Source organism: Papio anubis, chromosome 2 (genome assembly GCF_008728515.1).
Source record: "Papio anubis isolate 15944 chromosome 2, Panubis1.0, whole genome shotgun sequence".
Lineage (NCBI taxonomy): Eukaryota > Metazoa > Chordata > Mammalia > Primates > Cercopithecidae > Papio > Papio anubis.
In genome coordinates this window covers 62333121-62358323 of record NC_044977.1, presented here as the reverse complement: position 1 = coordinate 62358323, position 25203 = coordinate 62333121, and the positions used below count along the sequence as shown (strand labels likewise).

At 37.9% G+C, this 25203-nt stretch overlaps 1 protein-coding gene across 1 annotated transcript in view; it reads left to right on the top strand.

Moving 5' to 3' along the window:
- CNTN4 (contactin 4) overlaps positions 1-25203 on the top strand; it is an 891247-nt gene that overhangs the window by 392650 nt on the left and 473394 nt on the right. The window contains exon 3 of the mRNA XM_031662718.1: positions 671-813. Coding sequence (XP_031518578.1) covers positions 759-813 — 55 coding nt within the window. The 5' untranslated portion in view covers positions 671-758. The remainder of the gene's footprint in view (positions 1-670; positions 814-25203) is intronic.

The following is a 25203-nucleotide window of genomic DNA, read 5'->3' as shown; positions in this document are numbered from 1 at the left end:
TGCAGAATTCTCCTAATTCAGTATTCTTGGCTAACAGAAGTATTCGTGTTCCTAATCATGTTCTGGATATATCCAAATGAACCTAGTAGGCTGCTACTGATAGCTGGTTGGATTTCTCTCATTAGGCACTGGAGCTGCATATTACTGTGGCATGTTAGAAGTGAAACATGGGGAAAAGGGGAAAAAAATGTTTGAATTAATGGGGTAGTCACAATTTTCCCACACGATATAACGCCATTGGAAAAACTGGGAATTTCTACCTGCGGTCCACCAGTGTTAAGCCTATCTTGTTCTGTGGCAGTTCTGTATTTGCATGTTTTTTTACTAATTGGAAAATAAATAAGAACAGGGTCTGGACACAGAGGGACCTTGCAAAGCATAGTGCATTCCCCTGCCTTCAGGTTGGTTCATGCCTAATCAGAAACTGTTCTTGTCTTCACTCAAAAGCCGCAGGGACTCCTCAGCTCCAATTCCTACCCAATTATTATTTGCAAGAAAAGAATAGGAGACTTATTTGCTTCGTATTCATAATTTAACATGTTCCTTTCTTCCCCTCCAATGGTACTTTCCCACAAGTGAGTTTTATTGATATTCGAGTAAAGATAAACTCGCAGAGGCCACAAAGAGAAATATTCCCAAATCTCATTGTAATGTCTCTTCTTTCCCACAGATTAAAGGTTATACAAAACTTAAAAGAAGCAGCGATTCTATTCACTTGTTATTGGACTTGAAACTCCCTTTGACCTCGGAAACTGAAGATGAGGTTACCATGGGAACTGCTGATACTGCAATCATTCATGTTGTGCCTTGCAGGTAGAGTGTCATTTTAAAACTTTTTAATTTAGAAATGCCACTGTATTTCACACTAATTCAAAAGTGGGCCTTCACTTTAGATGGCAATGATGAAATTGCAAGAGTGTATGCTACTATGACTAGCATTTGCTGATACTGTTGAATATACCTTCTTGATGGTCTTTTAGTGACTGTTTTCATGGTGTTGTATCCAGAGATACACACTGATGTTTCACCTGTCTATATGGTCGTTTTGGAGTCGTTTGAGCCATTATTTAGTTTGAAAGTCGTTATTTTTGCTCATCCCAGTGCCCAATTGCACAGAGATATTGGGCAATAAAACCGATAATATAGTCTGGAGTATTGCCTACTTTCATTTCAGTGGATGGACATGTATCTGGATAGCTCTTTCAGTGTCTTTGTTGATATCACTCCATCTTCTGATACTGACTCTCTTTTTCATTTCAATGTACTACAGTTTAGTAGGAACTAGAAAGCAAAACATAGGAGGATTTTACCATATACTCATAGCCACCTACTAGAAAAGGGATTTGAAGAGTTCAAATATGGCTGGGCACGGTGGCTCACGCCATTAATCCCAGCACGTTGGGAGGCTGGGGTAGGTGGATCACCCAAGGTCAGGAGTTCAAGACCAGCCTGAGCAACAGTTCGAGACCAGCCTGAGTAGCATGGTGAAACCTCATCTCTACTAAAAATACAAAATTAGCTGGTGCAGTGGCACATGCCTGTAATCCCAGCTACTTGGGGAGCTGAGGCAAGAGAATTGTTTTGAACCCACAAGGCAGAGGTTACAGTGAGCCGAGATCACGCCATAGGCACACTCCAGCCTGGGCAACAGAGTAAGGCTCAGTCTCAAAGAACAGAACAAAAAAAGACAATAAAAGAAAGAAAGAAAACTTCACACATACTATGTATTGCTTTCTCCATTTTCTGGAAGATGTGAGTCTAACAGTTGACATACATAATTCAAGTGCTGATGCATCAGAAGTCCAGCTATGCGCCGGGAATTGGTTTCCAGCTTGGGCTGCTGTGTATCATTCCAGGCCCCTTTGAAATGAGTCTGCTTGACTTGTTTTGTTATTCAGAGTGTCAAGTCCAAGAGGGACACCTGAATATATTTGCATTTTTACAACATGAAGCAAAAATGACTTTTGGATCACCATTACTTTGATTTATGCATTCACTCAAATAACATTACTGAGTACCTTGTAACAAGCCAGCCCTGTACTGGGATCTGGGAATATAATCCTGATCAAAACAGACATGCTACTGCTTTCTTAGAGCTGTATTAACTGAGTCCTGTAACTTCTGACAACTTGTTATAGTAGATTATTTGCAATTGTTATAAAATCAAAAATAATAATGGTAGTACTAACATGTATGGATCACTTATTCAATGCTAGGCACTACGCTAAGCACTTGGTGTCCTTTATCTCATTTCTTTCTCCTACGACCCTTAAGAAGTAAGCATTTATCATTTATTTTACTGTATTAACTATGAATATTAATATTATTACTGAACCATCAAGAAGTTAAGAAACTCACCCAAATTCACAAAGCCAGTAAGTGGTGGAGCTGAGATTTAAACTCAAGCAGACTATAGTCTTGCCTGTTCATAGTGTACGGTCTTTTAGTTGTCTTGCGGATTTGGCAAGTTTATGGTTGCAGATTCAGTTTTGAGATTTTTGTTTTCATTCTTCCTATGTTTTTCTAAATGTAAACCGTCATTTACGTATACATCTTTGAATAGTCTACCTTCGTGTTTCAAACTTCTTGCCTTAGTTGAGTTCACATCTTCCCCACTGCATGATTATGAACATCTTGGCATCCCTCTTAGTAATATTATTTATCTCCCTCATCTGGTCAGAACCTTCATTTTCCTCCCAGCAGTATGCCCAGGCTCTAATACCTCAGTTGTTTTTCTCTGGGACCTTGACCCTCCTAAGGGATTTGACTAACACTTTCGAGTTTTAACTTCTCATAATGACTCTGGTATAAATGTACTCTTTAAGCCATAAAGCAGTGAATTGATTTCTTGTATTTGGCTACAGCAAAATGTTTATTTAACCCAATGTGCTAAGTAAATATTAAGATATGAAAGGGTTGAAAATCAAGGAAGCCACTATTCTCTTCAGTATTGTTTTGAAAAACTTGGGGGAATTCTCACCTAAGGTGTGTGTGTGACTGTATCTTTTTTATTCACTTAGCTTTTTATAGAGAATCAGTGTATTGATTGTTTTTGTGAGACTTTTTTGTGACCTGTTTTACATTGCATTAATATTCCCTTACCATATGCCTTCTTCAGTGTAGGTAAAGTCAAGCTTTAATTAATGTTTTTGTTTTCTTGCTATTTGTCTTGATTTCATTAATTTACATAGCACTCCACTCTCTGAATTTTGATTGTTTAAACTGTTTTAGGCAAGGCATGGTGGCTCATGCCTGTAACCCCAGCACTTTGGGAGGCCGAGGCGGGCAGATCACCTGAGGTCGGAAGTTAGAGACCAGTCTGACCAACACGAAGAAACCCCATCTCTACTAAAAATATAAAATTAGCCGGGTGTGGTGGTGCATGCCTGTAATCCCAGCTATTAAAACGCTAAGGCAGGAGAATCACTTGAACCCAGGAGGCAGATGTTGCAGTGAGCTGAGATCATGCCACTGCGCTCCAGCCTGGGCAACAAGAGTGAAACTCCATCTCACCAAAAACAAAAAACAAAAACAAAAACAAAACAAAAAACTGCTCATTCTTTTCCTTTTGTGTATCAGCCATAACTTTTCTGTACATCTTTAGTCTGAGGTTTCTTGGTGAGTTTTTGGCAAGGAATATATTTACACCTGTTATATTTACCATAGTTAATGTATCTCACATGTGCTTTTTTTGATCTTTTTTCCCCCAAGTAAGACAGGATCCAAATATATAAGCAGGCTAATCTTACAAGGGATGCATCTGATAAGATTTGTTAATTATTTGGGGGCATTTATTAGTACTTTATGGTACAATGCGAATGTTCTTTTTTACCAAATGACTCAGTGTCTGGCAATAATTTTCAAATAAAACAAAACTATTGATGCCAGTATTCTAAAAATTCAGTCACTATGAAAATTGGTTGCATTATTATTCTTAAACAATTTAAACTCAAGATCACAAAACCCTACTACCCCAAAAAGCAAGGAAGCTAACAAATGAGTAAAATGTTCTTACAGAAGTAAAAGTGTGCAGTGCAACAGGCAATGCTAGTGACTGTGGAAAACTAGAAAAAAACATGCCCACTAAAATATTTATTTGTGCCCGGTTGTAATCCTTTGTGACAGGTGTCCCAGTTTTTTTTTTTTTTTTTTTTTTTTTTCTTAAGCTATTATCTCCTAATTCTCTAGGATTTCCATAATGTTAATGAATAAAATTTAAAGTAGTTTTAAAAGTAAAAATAAAGGGCCTGTATAAAGCAAACCAAAATATTCTGCAGGCTAGATGCAGTTCCTAGTCCACCACTTTGTGAGACTTTATTTCAAATGTTTGCTTTACAATAAGCTACTGTATGTTTTAAAATAGGTAGAAGAGAATAATTCTAATATTTCTATCATAAAGAAAAATATTTGAGGTTTTTTCAAATATTTCAAAAAAAATATTGAGGATATCCTAATTATACTGATTTGATCTTTTCAAATTATATGAATATGTTAAATTATCATATGTATCTCAAAAATATGTACATTTATTATAAAAAATAAAAAATAATTTAAAAAAATAAGGCCAGGCATAGTGGCTCACGCTGTAATCCCAGCACTTTGGGAGGCCAAAGTGGGAAGACTACTTGAGGCCAGCAGTTCAAGACCAGTGTGGCCAACATGGAGAAAACCAGTCTCTACTAAAATACAAAAATTAGCTGGGCATGGTGGTGCATATCTGTAATCCCAGCCACTCGGGAGGCTGAGGCATCAGAATCACTTGAACCTGGGAGGCAAAGGTTGCAGTGAGCCGAGATCATGCCAGTGCACTCCAGCCTGGCTGACAGAGCCAGACTCTGTAAAAAAAAAAAAAAAAAAAAAAAAAGGAAAGAAATGATACCACATACTCTTAGACCTTAGGATTTTATACTAATTTTCTTTTGTCAAGAATGCTCTTGCCTTAAATGTCCCCAGGACCCACCTTATAACTTTCTTTAAATCTGTGCTCAAGTGTCACCTAATTGGTGAGACTTTTCCTGAACACAGTAAATACATTAAAACAGCAATATTTATTTTGACCAACATCTTCTGTGCTTTTTATTGCTTGTTTTTTCTTCAGAGCTCTCATCAATATCTGAATAATGCTATATTTTGCTTTCTTCTTTTTTTTTTTTTTTTTTTTTTTTTTTTGTGAGACGGAGTCTCGCTCTGTCACCCAGGCTGGAGTGCAGAGGCACGATCTCGGCTTCCTGCAAGCTCCACCTCCCGGGTCCCCGCCATTCTCCTGCCTCAGCCTCCCGAGTAGCTGGGACTACAGGTGTGTGACCATGCCCGGCTAATTTTTTTTGTATTTTTAGTAAAGACGGAGTTTTACCATGTTAGTCAGGATTGTCTCGATCTCCTGACCTTGTGATCCACCCACCTTGGACTCCCAGAGTGCTGGGATTACAGGCGTGAGCCACCACGCCTGGCCACTTTCTTCTTGTTATACAAAATATCTTTCCCTACTAGAGTGTAAGGTTTATTTGGGTAGATATTTCTGTCATTTTAGTTCACTGCTGTATTCCCAGGATCTGGAAGATGCCTGGCACATAGTACAATTCAATAAATATTTTTCAAATGAATGAATGCTACAACCTGGTCGGTCATGAGAGAAAGAAACTAGATCTCCAATTTCAAGCTGTGCTATAGACCCCAGGGTGCTTTGTAGTCACCTTGATGGTAACTCTGAACTAGCCATCCTATGATGCTAATCCATACAAGTTTTTAAAAATTGGATGTAAATATCTAAAGTATTAAAATTGGTCTATGTGCCTTGAAGTCTATATCTTGGTGCAACACTGCCTCTCCCATTTCTTTTTTTATTTTATTTTTATTTTATTACTGTTTTTTTGTTTGTTTGTTTGTTTGGGTTTTTATTGTTTTTTGTTTTTTGGTTTTGAGATGGAGTCTTGCTCTGTCCCTCAGGCTGGAGGGCAGTGGCACAATGTTGGCTCACTGCAACCTCCACCTCCCGGGTTCAAGTGATTCTACTGCCTCAACCTACTGAGGAGCTGGGATTACAGGTGCCCACCACCACACCTAGCTAATTTTTGTATTTCTAATAGAGACAGGGTTTCACCATGTGGACCAGGCTGGTCTCGAACTCTTGACCTCGAATGATCCACCTGCCTTGCCATCCTAAAGTGCTGGGATTATAGGCATGAGCCACCACACCAGCTCACGCCTCACCTGTTTTCTGACTTTAACTATAGCTGGGGTAGAACTGTTCCCCTTTTGTATTTTTCTGCCTCAAGTCTTTATCTGAGTCACAAACAAGGAGAACTATGGGAAGTTAACCTCATCCTTAGGGGCAGCCCTCAGCTAAGGGGGCATGAGAATCAGTAGATAAATGCCTCTGTCTCCTGTCCTTTGGGAAGTCAATTCTTAGGCACATTTAACATAATTTCTTAGGAGTTCACGACTGGATTGAGTCTCAGTTCCCCACAATACCTCCTTCTATTTTTTTCTTCTTTGCTTCTGCTTCTTGGTATCACCTCCTAAAGAAACTAAACTGCTCGGAAGTCCTGCTCTTAGCCTGTACTTGTGGGGGAGTCCAAACCAGCTAATAGCAGAGAGGCAGCTTAGTTTTGATCATATCAGTAATTAGAAAGAAACAGGTGGGAAAAAACAGCTTTAACAGAGACGATTGGAGAATTGACTGTGTATGTATTAATAGATCTATATATGTATGTGTATGCATGTGTTTGCATAATACATGCTCACAAACCACTGTGTAGTTATATTTATAAATATTATCTGGGTCCTGCAATTAGGGAGTTTTACTCTTTTTAGCATTTGCTTGTTTTATTATTAACCAGATGTTGAGCAAGTCATTTTACCTAAGATTCAGCTTTTACTTCTGTACAATGATGGAGCTGAACAGATGGTTTTAGAGTCCTGTTCACTTCCAATAATTTACAATTCTATGTGTACACATGGTTTGAGAGGAAGATATGTATGCCAATAGGGTTAGAGCTCAGCCTGGAATTCTATTCAACTAATATGAAATTTCACATAGGTCATATGCTTTACCATGTGCTATTGATTCTGTTCACATTGGCAGCATTTGAAAGAAAGAAGAAAATGGCTGCTCCATATGTTTATGTGCAGCAAGAGGCGTGAAGACATTTAAAAACTCCGTGAATGTGCGCAAAAAATTTATGCTTGATACATTCTCAGTTGATCTTGGTTTCAAGGAGGCTAAATTTAGTCCCATCTCTGTGGTGCAGTTTACCAACTTCAGCAATTATCTCTTTTTGAGAAAGTGCATCCTCTCCAAATGCAAGCATTTGTTGATTTGCTCACAAAATCTGTGTCGTTATTATATCTGCATCTGGGGGTAAGTAGTAGAGAAAAGTCCTGTATAATTCACAGGAGACATATTCTGAGATGGGTGAGTGTTCACAAAAAGTGGAGCAAGGAAGACCCCTGGATTGAATAGTCAATCACAGGATGTAGCTTGAATGTATGATAGAAAAATATATATATACAAACTTGCAATCAGAACACATAGAAAGAATGCTCATTGGTCTTCAGAAGGCTTTTGAGGCTCAGGAAGTCTCATCGCTAAGACTGAAGTAGGCTGTCTAAAGTTTGGGCTTATTCTAGGTCTGAGAGCACAAATACACAAAAGAGGAATTCCCAGTATTTATTAATGTTGATGGTAGGACCCAATGAGCACCATTTTTCTACCTATTCAGAATATTTCATTAAAGCTCATAACCAACTCTCAAGTATCCTCCCTTTTATCCCCACCAGGATGGGGAGCACACAGAAGTTCATTTCAAGGCTTGACCTCACTGCACAGCAAGGTATAATATTTCAGTTCCCAAGATTCTCACATTCCCCCCAGAATAAACAGAGACACAAGCAACAGTCAAATAATTCACAGTTCTACCCATGTATTAAACCTAGTACTACCCTGTTCTCATAAAAGTAACAAATATTCAATTAAGACCAAAAGAGAGCTGAGTGTTAGTTTTCATTTAGTTACTGCAAAGCATAGTCCTGTATTTTGTTGTTTCCCTTTCTAAGCAAATGACTTGCCAGTGTATTTACAGTCATGCTGACTGAAGCCAAAGCATGGATTTCCTGTTCACTCTGTGCTTTCTCATAACCATGGCCATAAAACAAAGCCCATATGGTAGAAAGATTTAGTCAAGAAGACAGCTAATAACTAGATTAAAAAGCAGTGACTCCACTGATGAAAATTAAGGAAAAAAATAGGGGAAGTATACCCAAAAAATAATAAATAGCAAATGCAAAACTTATTTTCAACATAAATTTAAGTATTGAAGTCCATTTCACAGTGGGAAAGTGTTAATCAGTAATGAAGATGTTGAGGTAACTAGAGGAACTGGCAGCGATTTTATATCCCCATAAGCATGGACATACAGTAGCAAGCACACACCTGAAAGTTACTAGAAATATTCAATTTAAGACCTCTCCTGAAGAAAAATTGTTAATGAGTCCATTAAAAATGCTCGGCTATGCTGAATGTCTTAACTAGAAATAAAACTCCCTTACTGATAGAGTGTAGGACATATTGTATCTAGAAAAGAAATGGAAGAACTCTTTTGAATGAAGCAATTTAGGAAGAGAGGAAAAAACAGACAAGTGAAAATCCAATTATGTGTATCTAATGTCAACCTGTGTGATCATTCTCTGTTTAAATGTGGGATCAGTGATGCTGTCTTAAAGGTTGAGGATGACGGGAGCAGGAATAGTCTGTGGCAGTTGGTACCATGCCAAAAACACCAGCTGGAGACACTGCAGAACTGGCAGTTGAGAATATGGACTCCGAAATTACATAGATAGGTCTGCCACTTACGAGTTGTGTGATGAAGGTATGTCATCTCCCTAGATCATGGGTTTCTTTTTTTTCAATCTGTAAAACAGGCAAAATAACTGTATTTACTTCTTTAGGCTATCTGTGAGGATTGAGAACATGCATATATTCTTTGCACTTGGTGCAGCATCCGATATTTAGCAAACCCACTGATTAATGAGCTATTATTCACTGAGTAATTTAAAATATGTTGGAGGTTCCATATGTGGGAACTATGTTTAACTTAGAACTAAGCTATTTAATATATATGTTAAATGTTAAATATATGTTAATGTATATGTTAAATGTTAAATAGCTTAGTTCGAAGGTAGACATAGTTCCTGTTACGGCAATGATAACGATTATGGTGACAATGATATTGCCATATTAGATTCTTAGAATACTAGTTTCTGGCCATTCTTCAGTGGTTGAAGGTTGTAGAACAGGGTTTACAACACATCTGAACCTTATCTATACAATGGTGTTACAATAATAAATACCTATGAAAAACAAATACCTAAATTGGTTAAGCTTGTATGTGTATATATGTGCATGTGTGTATATATACACACATGTGTATGTACATGCAATTGTGGGTAGAGCACTCAGGAAGGTCTGTCTTAGTACAGGACAAGTATCAGTTGTTCTTAATATCAGTTAATATCAGGACTAAGTATCAGTTGCTGTTAATATCATCATTAGCAGCAGCAGCAACAGCAGCAAACCAGTGGTGTTGGTGACAACCAGAACATTTAGGGTCTGCCTCCTGGCAGCAAGGCAGCTAGGACAGGTGCCAATTAGAGACATCCATCTGGGGGCCTGGCAGTGGGAGAGAGCTGAGGAGGTGTCTATAATGGTACTTCCAGAAATTTATCAAGTTGTAAGAGGATAGGGTTCCAAAAAGAGTAGGATCCAGTGGTTCAAAATGATGATTTTTTAAATGCGTTTTACAACAACAACAACTAGCATAAAGAAAATAGCACATAAAAACCCTTAATGTTACTGTACTGGAATATGCTGCAGCACAGACTCCATTTTGTACCATAATCATCCATTCCTCTCCACATGCAAACTCCCCTTGCTGATTTTAATCAGATATTTCACCTGAATGAAGAAACTTTGTTGGGTGATGTAGCACCACTTAATAATGACCTTAATTCATTTAGCCCTTGTGAGTCTATAAACTATTTGTTGAACAGTCTATTTAAGAAGCCTGTTAGGAATTAGAGACAACTGCAATAATAATAGTATGAGTAAAAAGTTATTGGGCATTTGTATGCCAGATACAGCACCTCAGTTTTGTATGCACTATCACCCTTAAACTCAGAACAACCCTCTGGGAGAGGTATTATCCTAAGTTCATAGATAAGGGGTTACATGACCTGCAGACAAAACCAGAGCTTGTAGAAGTCCAAGGCAGCATTTAAATTTAGGTCTGCCCAGGTCCAAAGCCTGGGCTTTTAACTGTCATGCTATGATAATGTCTATTGAAATTGAGTACCTGTCTTCATAAAGCTTACCATCTTGTAAAATACTCTGAACCAATGGTTACCGAAATTTAGTTTATGAACCAGCAGCATCATTGTCACCTGGGAACTTATTAGAAATAAGGATTCTTGGGCTCAGGCCCAGATTTACAGAATTAGAATCTCTGCAAGTGGGGTTATCCGTGTTTTAACAAGCCCTCCAGGAGTTGTGTTTCTCAATCTTACCAGCCTGGGTGTCTACTCCAAGAAGACAAGGAAAGAGGAGAATTATTTCTCAGCTAAAGCTATACATTAAGGACTCTGAGGTCAGACCATAATCCATTTAGAATCCACTGGTCTGACTTCAGAGACCTTAATGTATAAGGGGATTCTGATGCTCTAGAAAGGTTGAGAACCACATGAAACACTCTTGAAAGACAAGTAAGGCAGAAACTATCAGTATCCCAATTTTACATATGAGAATCTGAGAGCAGACTAACATGCTCAAGGTTATATGGCTGACATAAACAGCAAAACTGGACTCTAGATGTATTAGTAATGGTTGACTCAAAGAATAAGGTAAATACTGTTTTAACATACCCCCTTTAAGATGCCTTCATAGAAGAGAGAATATCAGAGTCTTGTATTTAGAAAAAACAGTGAAGACCAGAGGTTTTTTCTCTTGTAAAGTTTGTTCTAGAGAATCTGAAAATTGTATTGACCAAAACAGAAGTAATTTGTACACAAATGTTCATAACAGTATTATTCATAATAGCCAAAAAGTGGGAACAATCCAAATGTCCACCAATTGATAAATAAGTAAAAATTGTGTTAGTCCCATACAGTGGAACATTATTCAGCCATAAAGAGAAAGAAGTACTGATACTACAACATGGACAAACTTGGGAGATACCACGCTGAGTGAATGAAGTCAGAGACAAAGGCCACATATTGTATGATTCCATTTATGGACTATCCAGAATAAACAAAGCCATAGGGACAGAAAGTAGAATAGTATTTTCCCAGAGCAAGGAGTGAGGGAGGATAAGGAACGACTGCTGTTGGATATGTGATTTCTTTTTAGGCTGATGAAAATATTCTGGCATTAGAAATTGGTGATGCTTCCTCAACCTTGTGAGTATGCTAAAAATCACTTAACTGTACATTTTAAAAGGCTGAATTGTATGATGTGTGAATTATATCTCCATAAAAATAATTAAATATTCTGAGGAGAAAAAAAAGTACTACTGTCTCCTGAGAGACACTGTCTGCTGTCAGGAAGTTAGAGTTGCTCAGAGCCAAATTCCCTGATACATGATAAACAGAATTACATAATTATAGTCCTATCCCAGTTCTCTTATTTTACAGGCAAGTGCACTGATTCGTCCAAAGTCCCACAGATAATTAGTGGCATAATCAGATTCCAAGTTTCCCAAACTGTAATCCCAATCTGTCTTCCACTCCTCTATTACGGAGCTTCCCAGTTGTGTGTTTTATAGTCATGAAAGGAGTCTGGGGTGCGGGGGAAGGGGCAGTCACTGGTCTCTTACCACCACCCTGCCCCGCAACAATGTGCAACTTCTTTAATCAGAGAAAAGGAATAAAGCACAAACCTTCCTCAGAGAGTGAACTCTCTCATGTTAATTCACCTGAGGTGTGATACTGGATTCCACTCCGAGAGCAGGGAGACTTGAGACTTCTGGAGGGAGAAGGAGGGCAGCCTCTGTGCTGTGAGAGTGATCTTGAAGATGCAGGATAGGCAGTCACTTCACCTATTTTCAATTTTATCCTAGATTGGCATCCCTAGGAAGCAGGATATCTTTTCATTTCCTGCCAAACCTCTTGGTGGCCAAAATTTAAAATCCATATTGAGTCTGTAATTAAACTTCCCCCTACCTGAGGGTTATGTCCCAGACCGATGCTTTAAAAAGAGTTCTGATTAAAAAAAAAAAAAAAAAAAAAAAAAAGGCAGTTTAATGGAGAAAGACTATCTGAAGAAAGAATGTCAAATAGTTTTAAAACGCATGAATGCAGCAATATATATGTTGCTTGGGCCACTTAAGTAAAAAGAGACAAAAATCAATCTACACTCCCCAGTTTCAACTATATTGTTTCCACATATGTGACATCTATACCAGAAAAAAATTAACACAACTAGAAATGCATTCCTCTTGGAGTGGAAACAAATGTCAAAACAAACAACTAGGGATAAACTTGAGCTAGAGAAGAAAGCTTTCCTCTACTGTTTTCTAAGGATCTTTGAAGATCTGGCCATGGTTGACATAACAACTCATTGCAGCAAATATGTTACTTCAACAGGGAGCATTTCACAGATTGTCAAAGTTGTGTTCTCATCCCATCCAACCTATCTTGGGGGAGGATGAGAACACTGAAGAGCAAAAGGATTTATTCATTTCCCCAAGTTCACGTGGCTAACTACTTTCAGATACTGGGAATGTTTGATTTACTTGAATCAAAATAGTAAGAATGTCTTCCTGAATTGTATTTGATAATGGTTTTCTAGTTACATTATAACAAGTCTAAGCTCTATATAACTGAACATGAATTTTATTAAGAGTGTTTTAGTATTTGATTGGCTTTGTCAAAAGATTTCAGAGAGTGGTTTTGGGGAACTTGGTGAATGCCCATGCAGTTTTTTGATACCCTGGCAAATAATATTTGTAGAAGATATGACTTTTTAAACTCTAGAACTTCTAATTCCTTAGAAAATATTTACACACTCTTTATTAATTCATTTATGAATAAAATAACTGTTCACTCATTTAATAACAATTTGTTAAATACCTACGATATTATTGGGTACTGATAGATGTTGGGTGTACCAAGTTATCTGTGATTTAGTCCATGAATTTAAGGAGTTTATAGTCTTGTGGGCTGACACAATTTGTTTCAAACTCTGTTCTGCCAGATTTAAGTGAGAAATCCAGGCAAAATACAATGTGTCTGTCAATGAACCATATTGTTACAATATCAGAAGCTACTGCCTTGGTACAGCCCACAGTGAATAAGATCATGGTCCTGGGGCTGGGAAAAGTCTGGGTTCAAAACCTCCCTCTAAGTATAGTTGCTAAGTGTATGAGCTTGAGGAAGTTGCTTAATTCTCTGAGAAAACATTTAAAATAGCCCAGTAACTGCCCTATAGTCAGCGCTTAATAATAATGTCTATTGTAGTCATTTATTAATAACAAAAGGGCATGGCCTCCTCTCTTTATCACCAAGCTCCAGTGCAAGTAAAACACTTCCATCTACTTTACCTTCAGTGCGTCCTAAACTACATAGTAGGAATAAAGAAAAAAGGAAAATTGTGGGAGTAGGAGGGAAAGAGAAAATGCCATAAGCCACATGCCTTCTGGCCTTTCTGTCATTTTCCAGGTATCTGTTCTTCCAAGTAGGAGGACCAAAAGTGATGGTGGTTAGTTTTATTGTAAAGTTGACTAAGAATGGAATAGGTCTGCCGGGCGCAGTGGCTCATGCCTGTAATTCCAGCACTTTGTGAGGCTGAGGCCGGAGGATCACTTGAGGTCAGGAGATGGAGACCAGCCTGACCAACATAGTGAAACCCCATCTCTACTAAAAATACAAAAATTAGCCAGGCATGGTGGCAGGTGCTTATAGTCCCAGCTACTCAGGAGGCTGAGAATCACTTGAATCCAGGAGGTGGAGGTTGCAGTGAGCCGATATCGTGCCACTGCACTCCAGCCTGGATGACAAAAGCAAAACTCCATCTCAAAAAAAAAAGAAAAATAAAAAGGGAACAGGTCACAGTTTCTCTCACTATCAAATAATCATTTGCATTTAAAAGGAAGGAGGAAGAAAACAAGATTGATGCCTATTTTGTTTAATTATATTATTCTCAGGGTAAAACTGTATCTTGTTCTCTACAGTGGTAGGTAGGTAGGTAGATAGGAAGTACCGGTAGATAGGTAAGTAGGTAGGGAGATAGATAGATAGAAAGAAAGAAAGAAATGTATATAAGCACTTTTTTTCTGTATTTTTACCAAGTCTGTTGGGCAATCTGTTGATATTTGAACTAGATAATTTTAGAAATAGAGAAAATACTGCATCACCCACCTAATATTTTGTCATTAACTACAAATAATTATTATTTTACCTGCTGTTTTAACATCAAAACATGACTTAAAAGTCCTAGGCAAATTTTTCACTGCTGATAATGGTGATGATAGTAGTAAAAACAACAATAATTACCATCCTCCTTCCTCTCTGTTAAATGCTTTAAATACATTATATAATTTATACTGGGCTCAGAGCAGCCCTAATATGGCTAATATTGGTACCTCTGTACCTCTATATTATAGATAGGGCAACTAAATTGGGTTAAGTAAGTGGCTGAAGGTCACACAAGCATGGCCTCCCCAGAACCAGATTCTTCCCACCTAGTTTGTCCTAGTCAGCCTTAACTTCAGACCTTACCATGTTTCTTCCAGTGCAACACTCTCCTTTTTTTGTTGTTGTTGTTGTTTTGTTTGTTTGTTTTTGAGACAGAGTCTTGCTCTTGTTGCCCTGGCTGGAGTGCAGTGGCACAATATCAGCTCACTGCAACCTCCGCCTCCCAGGTTCAAGCGATTCTCCTGCCTCAGCCTCCGGAGGAGCTGGGATTACAGGCACCCACCACCACACCCAGCTAATTTTTGTATTTTTAGTAGAGATGCGATTTTGCCATTTTGGCCAGGCTGGTCTTGAACTCCTGACCTCGTGATCCACCTGCCTCAGCCTCCCAGAGTGCTGCGATTACAGGTGTAAGTCACACACCCCCGCACCAACACTCTTCCTTTTATATTCCCTGTGCAGAAACTCAAACCATTTGTCCCCTGTCCCAGTGCTTCTTCAGTCTAGTCCTTCAATAGCTTCCTCCTCAGTTACTGATTTGCTACATTACTATGGAGACAACCAGATTAAACTGCATAGATATCACTTCCCGTTGCTTTATTTCTGTAACAGCAACCACAGTATGGTGATTTCTGCTTTCCCTCCAAGAAGACAACTGTCCTCCAACACCCAACGTTTTATCTCTGAGTTGTTACCTTATTTACTCTGCAACCCCTACAGTAGCAGTCATTGTGTCTCCTCCTGACCTACTCTGGTATGTTCTTTCTCCCTTCCTCCTTCCCTCCTTTGATTTCTCAGTCTATTTATATCTTAGCTTAGAATATAAACTTACAGCTAATGAAACTGTCTTTAAACATGCCTTCAAACCCCAGTTGTTCATTTCCCTCTGAGTTAAAATTAGTAAAGTTTTGATTATGTTTGTTTAAAATTCGCTAGGCTAATAAATCCATATATTGAATGTATTCCATATACATTATCTTCCATACTTCTTTAAAGGCAAATGAGAAATTCTCTAACAAAGTCTTTCCTATAGAAAAAATATGATATACCACTCTCAGGGGAATTATGATAATTCAAAGAACAAACCAAGCCCAATTAAATTCACGTCTTTTCTGAGCAAAAGAGTAAATAATAAAAATGCAGCAGTATTATTTGTTAGGGTCAACAGTTTTTGCTAGAACCTGATGTGATAGTCTCTATAGAATTTTGTTGGGAAATTATGAAGTACTGATAAGACAGGCAAATATTATTTGCACACAAATGATCCTTGCAAAATAAAAATTTTCAAGTGGAAATAAATTCTTCCTTATCCTCTTGTCTTCTTCAGCAGGGTTCTTGGACACCCTCTTTGGGAATGCTCTTCTCTCCAGTGTTGTGATATTTACACAAAAACTTTGGTTTTAATGCAATATTTATCTAACTAGATATAACCAGACTTGAAGGTGATTCTCTAGATTTCTTGTACCTCCCTTATGATTTCAGCTATGTGCTCGATTCAGTTGAATTCAAGAAGATTAACAATTGCATTTCATAATTGTTTATGGATTTCATATTATTTAAACTTGCTCTCCAGTTCAGTAAATAAATTTAAGAGGAAATCAACATTATGAATGTTTTGCTCAGTTATTAGAAATTACTTTTGAGTTTTAGTCTTTTTCTTTCTTTCTTTTTTTTCCTTGGTGTAATTGTAATAGAAACCCAAGGAGTCCAGAACTGTAGTTGCTACCTTCTGGTTTTGTGACTTTGATCAAATCACTCTGCCTCTCAGGATTTCAGACTCTGCACAAGTATATAATGAGATGGAGCACAACTGAGCTTTCTAGGTCAGCGTTTCCCAAAATTTTATCATCTATTTTTGTCCAATCTCTACACTCCCTGTATTATTTTTCACTTTAATTTTTTATTAACTATGTTTTTTTTTTTTTTAACTTGAAGGAAATTTATCACAGCAGTATCACTTGCTATAAGTAAAAAGTAGCCATAAAAGTAAAGACAACAGAAACAAATGTATTCAAGCCTGGTATCCTCAGAAGACTCTGCTCCCGAGCTTTGATAGTTCACCACAAGTATAAGACTGTCAAGTATTAGAGAGGTTTTAAAGCCATGCTGGCACCAAGTGAGACTTTATTTTTAGTTTAATCAGAAGAACTCAAAGAGAATTAAGTGAAAGAGGAGTGACTTATTCTTAAGTGAGTTAGTTTTTTGTTGTTGTTGTTGTTTGTTTGTTTTTTTGAGACAGAGTCTCGCACTGTTGTCTGGGCTGGAGTGCAGTGGTGTGATCTCGGCTCACTGCAACCTCTGCCTCCCAGGTTCATGCGATTCTCCTGCCTCACCCTCCAAGCAGCTGAGATTACAGGCCTCCGCCACAACACCCGACTAATTTTTTGTACCTTTAGTAGAGATAAGGTTTCACTATGTTGGCCAGGCTGGTCTTGAATGCTTGACCTCATGATCCACCCACCACGGCCTCCCAAAGTGCTAGGATTACAGGCGTGAGCCACCGCGCCCAGCCATGAGTTAGTATTTTTTAATGCCTGATCTCTGTACAATGTAAAAATTATCTCCCATGCCAGTATTGTGTATCTTGCATTTTTGGAAATGCTAATGTAAAGAGGAAGCATCTTCCAGCTCTAAAAAAAAAAAAAACAAAAAAATAAAAAGAAGAATGCTGTAATGCCCCAATGTAATATATAAAATATATTCTGGCAAGAGTGATCCAGATGAATCATATTTTTGTGTGTGATCAGTTTTTCTTTCTACATTTTTCATATATGTAAATATTTGTTGCGTATTTTAACTCATGTACTAGGTAAAAGTTGATGTAAATCAGTTTGGGGCTAAGATGTAATAATACTGTTGCCTTTATGGTTTAATTTAATGATATTGAAAGCTTTCTAAGTAGTAAAACTATAGCTCATTTTATTCCTTATCTCTCCCCATCCAGAATAGCATGCAATGAGTGACATATGGGGCCAGATTAACCCCTGAACTGCGGCCCTAGAACAGAGATGGCCTGGCATATAAAGTTATTGTGACTGGAGATCCTTTAATAACCATAGTATTTTGACAGAGTGCTGAGTAGTTGTGGCATTAGTAGTGGGAGATTTGACACAGAAACCATTCTTAAAGTCTTAGGAAGCCCAGTTGGCTGTTAAAAACACAACTTGGAATTCCTTTAGTTTCAGTGCCTTAGTTTTACCATTCCTTGAAGTGCCTTTTTGTTCACTGATCTGTTACAGTGCAATCTTGTTTCTGTTTTTAGCCATCCATTGCTATTACCATAATAAGCCCAGTGTTTCAAACATGTGTGTCTTAGAGTATAATTCCTCCTTACTCAAGACTACTCAAGCCATTCCTTCCCTCCCACAAAAATAATATCTGAATTGTGCAGGCATTGGAAGAATGCAAGGGTCATTCTCAACCTTTTTTTCACCTCCATAAAAGAAAAACAAACATTTATGACCTCATGAAAACTTTTTGGGCCAGGAATTTGGGAGCAGCTTAGCTGGATGGTTCTGATTCAGGAAATTACAGTCCAATGTCAGTTGGGGCTGCAGTTGCTGAAGGCTTGACTGGGGCTAGAGCACCCACTTTCAAGTTGGCTCAGTCACATACGTGGCTGGCGGGTTCATGCCAGGTGTTGATGGGAGGCTTCTATTCTGTACCACATGGAGTTCTCTATGGCTGCTTGAATGTCCTAGTGACATGGCCTGTGGCTTCCCTCAGCAGATGATCCAGAGAGAAAGCAAGAGGAAGCCACAGTGGCTTGTTGCAGAAGTCACAGTTGTCATTTCCATAACATTTGATTTATTATAAGCAAGTCATTATTTTCTGCCCCACACTCAAGGGAAGAGAAATAAGTTCTATCTTTTAGAAGGGGCAGTGTCAAAGAATATTTGGACATAATTTCAAACCAATCTATTCCTCTCCTTTGCTTTCATACTGGGACAAACTGTTGTCAGTTCTTACCTATACAACACGGTACGATTCTGGCTGGTCTTCCCTCATCTTCACTGCTCTTCCACTCTTGTGCGTTTATAATCCATTCTCCCTGGAGAATCCCAAGTGATCATTTGAAAACACAAATCTATCGTATCACTTTTCTTCTTTTGTTGTTGTTTTGTTTTGAGACAGCGTCTCGCTCTGTCGCCCAGGCTAGAGTGCAGTGGTGCGACCTTGGCTCACTGTAACCTCCGCCTCCTGGGTTCAAGCAATTCTCATGCCTCAGCCTCCCCAGTAGCTGGGATTACAGGCACATGCCATCCCGTCCAGCTAATTTTTGTATTTTTTGTAGAGATAGGGTTTCACCATGTTGGCCAGGCTGGTCTCAAACTCCTAACCTCAAGTGATCCGCCCGCCTCGCACTTTTCTACTTAACTTGAGTGACTTACACATGGGATAAAATTTGGAGACCTTTTCAAGGCATATAATGTCTTACATGAGTTGGTTCTTACTGCCTTCTCTAACCTCATCTCATGCAACTCCCTCTGAGCTCACTGGAAATTCTAATCTTCTTTTCTATTACTAAACCATGTCAACCGCTTCCTAACTCACGGCCTTCATACCTGCGATTTACTCTCCCTTTTGAATGGTATTTCCCCTTCCTCCTTGCCTGTCTATGCCTGGCTTTATACTTAAATTTCTGCTTAAATACCTCTCCAGCAGAAAAACTTTTCCTGATAAAACTTAGATAGCACTGTATTATTTGTTTTCTCTTTTCTTAAAAAAAAAAAAAAAAAAAGCTGCATTGAAGTATAATTGACATGCAATAAACTGTAAAAATTAAGGTGTACACTTTGATAAATTTTTTCATAGGCATATAACTGTGAAATCATCATCAATATTCAAAGTAATGCATCACTCCAGGAGGTCCCTTCGTGGAGGATCCCTGTTATTTTCCAAGTCGAAAACAGTGCCTAGACCATCACAATATTTCTTACAATTTATAATTGCTAATTGCTTTCATCTCAGTTTGTGCATCTCACCATCTAGACTGGAGCTCCATTTGAAGAGAAAATGTGTCTGTAGAGTTCATTGCCACATCTCCATGATCACATTGCCCAGATGTTCAATAAATTTTTGAATATATGAATAATTATTTGTATTATAAGCTGATAAAGTCCTTTAAAGAAATACAAGTCAAGTGCTTAGATACTTTTGATGTAGTCTGGCCTTTGAAGAATTAGTAGGTTTGTTATTTTTTAAAGTTGTAGCCTTCTGAAACTAAGAGAAAAAATAATGAGGTGAATTTTTGAAAGGCCTAAATGAAGAAAAATGAGGTCCCCATTTGACTCTCATGTAAGAGAGGTAAAGAAAAGTAAGTGTTGAATGCCAGGTGTAGCAGTCTGCTCTTTATTTCAGTCGAGACTAAAAAGCAATCATTGAAAGGTTTGTTTTTTTTTATTTTTGAGACAGGGTCTCGTTCTATGAGACCAGGCTGGAGTGCAGTAGTGCAATCATAGCTCACTGAAACCTCCAACTCCTGGGCTCAAGGGATCCCCCTGCCTCAGCCTCCCAAGTAGCTGGGACTACAGGTGCATGCCAACACACCTGGCTAGTTTTTTAAACTTTTTGTACAGATGAGGTCTCACTTTGTTTCCCAGGCTGATCTCAAAATCCTGCCCTCAAGCAATCCTCCCTCCCCAGCCTCTGAAAGTGTTAGACTTACAGGCATGAGCCAGTGCACCTGGCCTTCATTAAAGGTTTTCAGCGTGGCCCTGACCTTTTGTTGTCTTGGCTTTGCCTCAGGACAATTAACATGGGACTGACACATAAGAAAACATATGAATATCTTAGAGACCTATACTTTACCTATCTGCATGATTTATATCATTGCAAATAAGGAAGAAAAGTTAGGAAAAGAAATATAATTCAAAGTGTTTAAGTTTCCTAAAACTAGAGGGTTGGTGATATGGTTTGGTTCTGTGTCCCCACCCAAATCTCATCTTGTCGCTCCCATAATTCCCACATGTTGTGGGATGTACCTGGTGGGAGATGATTGGATCATGGGGGCGGGTCTTTCCCATGCTGTTCTCATGTTAGTGAATCAGTCTCATGGGATCTGATGATTTTAAAAATGGGAGTTTCTCTGCACAAGCTCTCTCTTTTTGCCTGCTGACATCCATGTAAGACAGGACTTTGCTCCTCCTTTCCTTCCACCATGATTGTGAGGCCTCCCCAAACACGTGGAACTGTAAGTCCATTAAACCTCTCTCTTTTGTAAATTGCCCGTCTTGCGCATGTCTTTTTCAGCAGTGTGAAAACTGACTAATACAGTTAGTTTAACCACTCTCTGGAGTGTTGTATTCATGGGTTGGTAACAAATAAGCCATTTATAATTTAAAGTTTTCACAGCCTTAGAAATGCTCACATAGATGTTAGGAAATACATTTGATATACAACAAAATAGAACCTTTGTGCACATTTATTTTTGTATTATATTGTACTGAGGGGTTCTAATCAGGTGAAGAGAAAAGCAGTGTCAGAATGGGAAGTCTGAATTTGAATTGGATATGTTTAAGCAAATTTGTCTCTTTACCAGCCCTACCTAATTTGAGAATACATAATACCCATTCAGCGTTCCCTGAACTCACATGTTGGATTTTCCCAACTAATTTTAATACACACAGATAAAAAGACCAGATATCTGGTAAACATCTATTTATATAACAAGTATAATATTATAACCAAAACTGAAATCATTTTTATGTTTTGGTGGTTGTTGACTGGCTAATAGCTAATAAGTAACTGTCAGGATAGCGAAATCCCACAATGTATTCAAATATTTAACTCCAATAATTAACATTTGTTCATTCAGCACCTACTAAATGAACCTACCTCTGTTAATCTTCACAATTATCAGGTAGGTAGACATATTGAGATTATCCCTGCTTAGTAGATGAGAAAACTGATGGTTAGGTACAATTTTCCCATGGTAATGCCACTTACCAGTAGCAGAGTTACAATTGAAACTTGGGTGTGTGGCCTATGAAATGATCAGGTAATAGTTATTGATTTTTAAGTTCATGTAAAGACAGGTTTTTGTTTGATCTTGGAATCCGGACTGAGTATTTTTGATAGAAAGGAGTAGGTCATATTTTGGATGGTCAGATAAAGGTCCTATAAGAATGTTACTGCCACAGCTTATACCTAAACATGTTGAAAATATTTTAGGGAAGAGAATGTATATGTTGATGGATTTGTATTATCTGCTTCTGGATTGAATGATTAAAGCCAGTTTTGCCTTATAGCTAAAAGTATCTGATAAAAAACTAGTCATTTGTTATAAAGAAGAGAAGTGGAGGCTGTGTCATCATTACCATCACCATCTGAAGTCGTCAAATATATTGCATTTCCTGTGATGTCCCAGTTAGTTCCAAACAGTTACATTTATATAAAATCATATATTTCAGTAACTACTGCAGCCTTGTAAGAATTACATTATTTTAACATAAATAGATGTTTTCAGACAATCTCATTATTTTTGTATTCCAAATATATAGTACCTTTAAGACCTTGACTTATTTGAGAACAGCATGCAAATCTGCCTGCCTGAAATCTATTGGCATATATTCAAAATACATTTTACAAGCAGGAGATTATTTTGGGAGAGTAATTCATCACTTTGCTTACATGGTTTTTGGCTCTTAGTCTGGCATTTGATTGGAGAACTACATTTTCTTGGAGTAATGTTGAACACAGTCTTGGAGAAACTGGTGTTTTTTGACAATTTGAAATATTACTGATTAAGATCCCTTAAGGCCAATTCTATACAGAAAGTACGTATTTATCCATTGATTCCATGAAAACATAAATTTTTTTTCCATTTAGTAAATAGATAATTTGCTACAGGATTATTTGCCCTGCAGTATCTGGTTAACCAGGATATAATAAAATGGATCTTGAAGAGTTCCTTCACATTAGTTCAGAAGAAGTGTGTATGTGTGTTCGCGTGTGTGTGTATGTGTGTGTGTACCTCCTGTAATTGTCATGTGTATGTGTTTGCATTTAGAGTAGTGTTTTCTTACTCATTTTCCAAAATAAATAATAAATATTGCATTATTTCTTGCCTCTGATCCCATTCTATTAGTGGAAACAAGTGAGATTCAACCATAATTGGAAAAGTCATCGCCTTTTGAAGGAAGTAACATTTATCACATTAGTCACAGTTCCATTTCACATTGGGTATGTGACCAGCCTTGAACCAGGTGAAATATAGAACTTCAGATGTGATCCAAGCTATATATTAGTGGGAATAGTACATCCCTTGATACTGACACTATTCTATTTGAAAGTCTTAAGATTCCATTGGCATGCTTTTATAAGCTCCTTCAAAATGTTGGCCAATATTACACAATTGACTGAATATTTCTTTTCTTTCTTTCTTTTTTTTTTTTTTTTTTTTTTTTTTTTGAGATGGAGTCTTGCCTGTCGCCCAGGCTGGAGTGCAGTGGCCGGATCTCAGCTCACTGCAAGCTCCGCCTCCCAGGTTTACGCCATTCTCCTGCCTCAGCCTCCCGAGTAGCTGGGATTACAGGCGCCCGCCACCTCTCCCGGCTAGTTTTTTGTATTTTTTTAGTAGAGACGGGGTTTCACCGTGTTAGCCAGGATAGTCTCGATCTCCTGACCTCGTGATCTGCCCGTCTCGGCCTCCAAGGTGCTGGGATTACAGGCTTATGCCACCGTGCCCGGCCTTGACTGAGTATTTCTGATGCATCCTTTCTGTTAATACCAAGTGCCAATAAATTTCATGGTAAAATAATTCGATGTTTGCATTTAGAGATGATATTATCCTTAGTTTTCATGCCAGTTAGATCCCATCTGAGTCTGCATGTATTCATAGACTTCAGGAAAAATTCCACAATGTCACATATTATGCGTGGCCTAGAAAATAGGCATTAGTGGGAAATTTACACATGTCAAGATTTAACAAAGAGAAGAGAAGCCAGGGGTCCTGTAATCTTCCACATCCCACCTAAAGATGTGGCAACGCCTGGCTGCCTTGATCTTGTAGTGTGACTCTGTTCTTGGCAAGGGTCCCGTTCTCTCCAGTAGCCTACCTTGTCAGTGAAGGATAAGTGGACCCCTTGGCTCCAGGCTCCCAGAGACCCTCAGGCACTGTGGGATATTAAAGTATCCCTTGTGTGGAGATGGAAGCACATGGTTGCATGATAAGCTGAGCTTGGGTGTAGCCCCTCCTACTGGGAGAAGGTAGGATATCCCTGGCTGTAGTTGTCATATAGTCCAGGGTTCAGAGATTGAGTATCCAGCGTTATTTTGAGTCAGATCTGCTCATTTAAACTTATAACAGTAGATCTGCATGATCCCCAAACAGGCAGGTATAACATTTTCTCAATGTTGGCCACCTGTTAGACAATCTCATCATTTAGTGGAAACCTCACTGTAATTGCCATGAGGATTATTTATCATCATCTGTTGTATATGGGTGGCTTTGCACTAGTACTGGATAAAACAAATGAGGCTGTCATGGTTTTTCTATTCTGTTTATTAGATGACATCATTCTCAAAGTTTAAACTTTGTGAATAAAAAATAACACTATAGCATGGGCCTTTACCTGAAGGCTTAATTAAAAGCAATAAATGAATGCATGTGCTCCAACATTAATCTCATTGAAAATATTTTAAAGAATCCTGCAGTTTGTAGATAGGATTAAATGTTAAAAATAGACCCTAAACCCATCTTGATTTACTTATTTACTTGGAGAGAAGCAGGTGAGAGAAGCATATTGAATCATACCTAATTCCTACAAACATTGATTTACACACAAATTAATTTACTAAACAAATTATACTTTATACATTTATACATTAAGCATATTTATTTAATTTTAACATACTAGTAAAATGGACATCAGTTGTTCTCCAAATTCTTTCTGTGTTTTCATTTAGATAAAGATGATAATGTTGACAATAATCTGAAGCTTAGTAATAGAAACAGCAATCATGTGTTGAATATTTATTCTGGTGGTAGTAAGGAATCCATATATATTTACACATCCATAACTATACACATATGCATGCATATATAATAAATAATATGTATTTATGCACATTTGTATATTTTTTTCATTTAATCTGCACATCATCCCTTAGGAGTACCTTATTTTTATGCCTACTTCTCAGATAAATGGAGAATTAGGGAACTGCAATCATTTGCCCCTGATCAGTCTACTAGTGGAAGCAGGATTTGAATCTAGGCAATTTGACTCTAAAGGTCCATGCTCTTTATCACTATTCAATACTACAGATGTATAAGGCCATCCTGTCCGTGTAATTTTAATACAATAAATGCTATGTGCTGACTGTTTTTTTAAGATTAAATTTTGAATCTGCAGTAAACTGGCTACTTATCTTATTGTCAACCACATCTTTTTCAGTACTGCATCCAGGACATAGTTAGATATTAAGTGAAAACATCCATAGTCATTTTTTTTTTAATTTGAGTTTCTCTAGTTTCTGCACATAGCCCGTATAAACTCAGAAACTGGTTATTTGGAGATT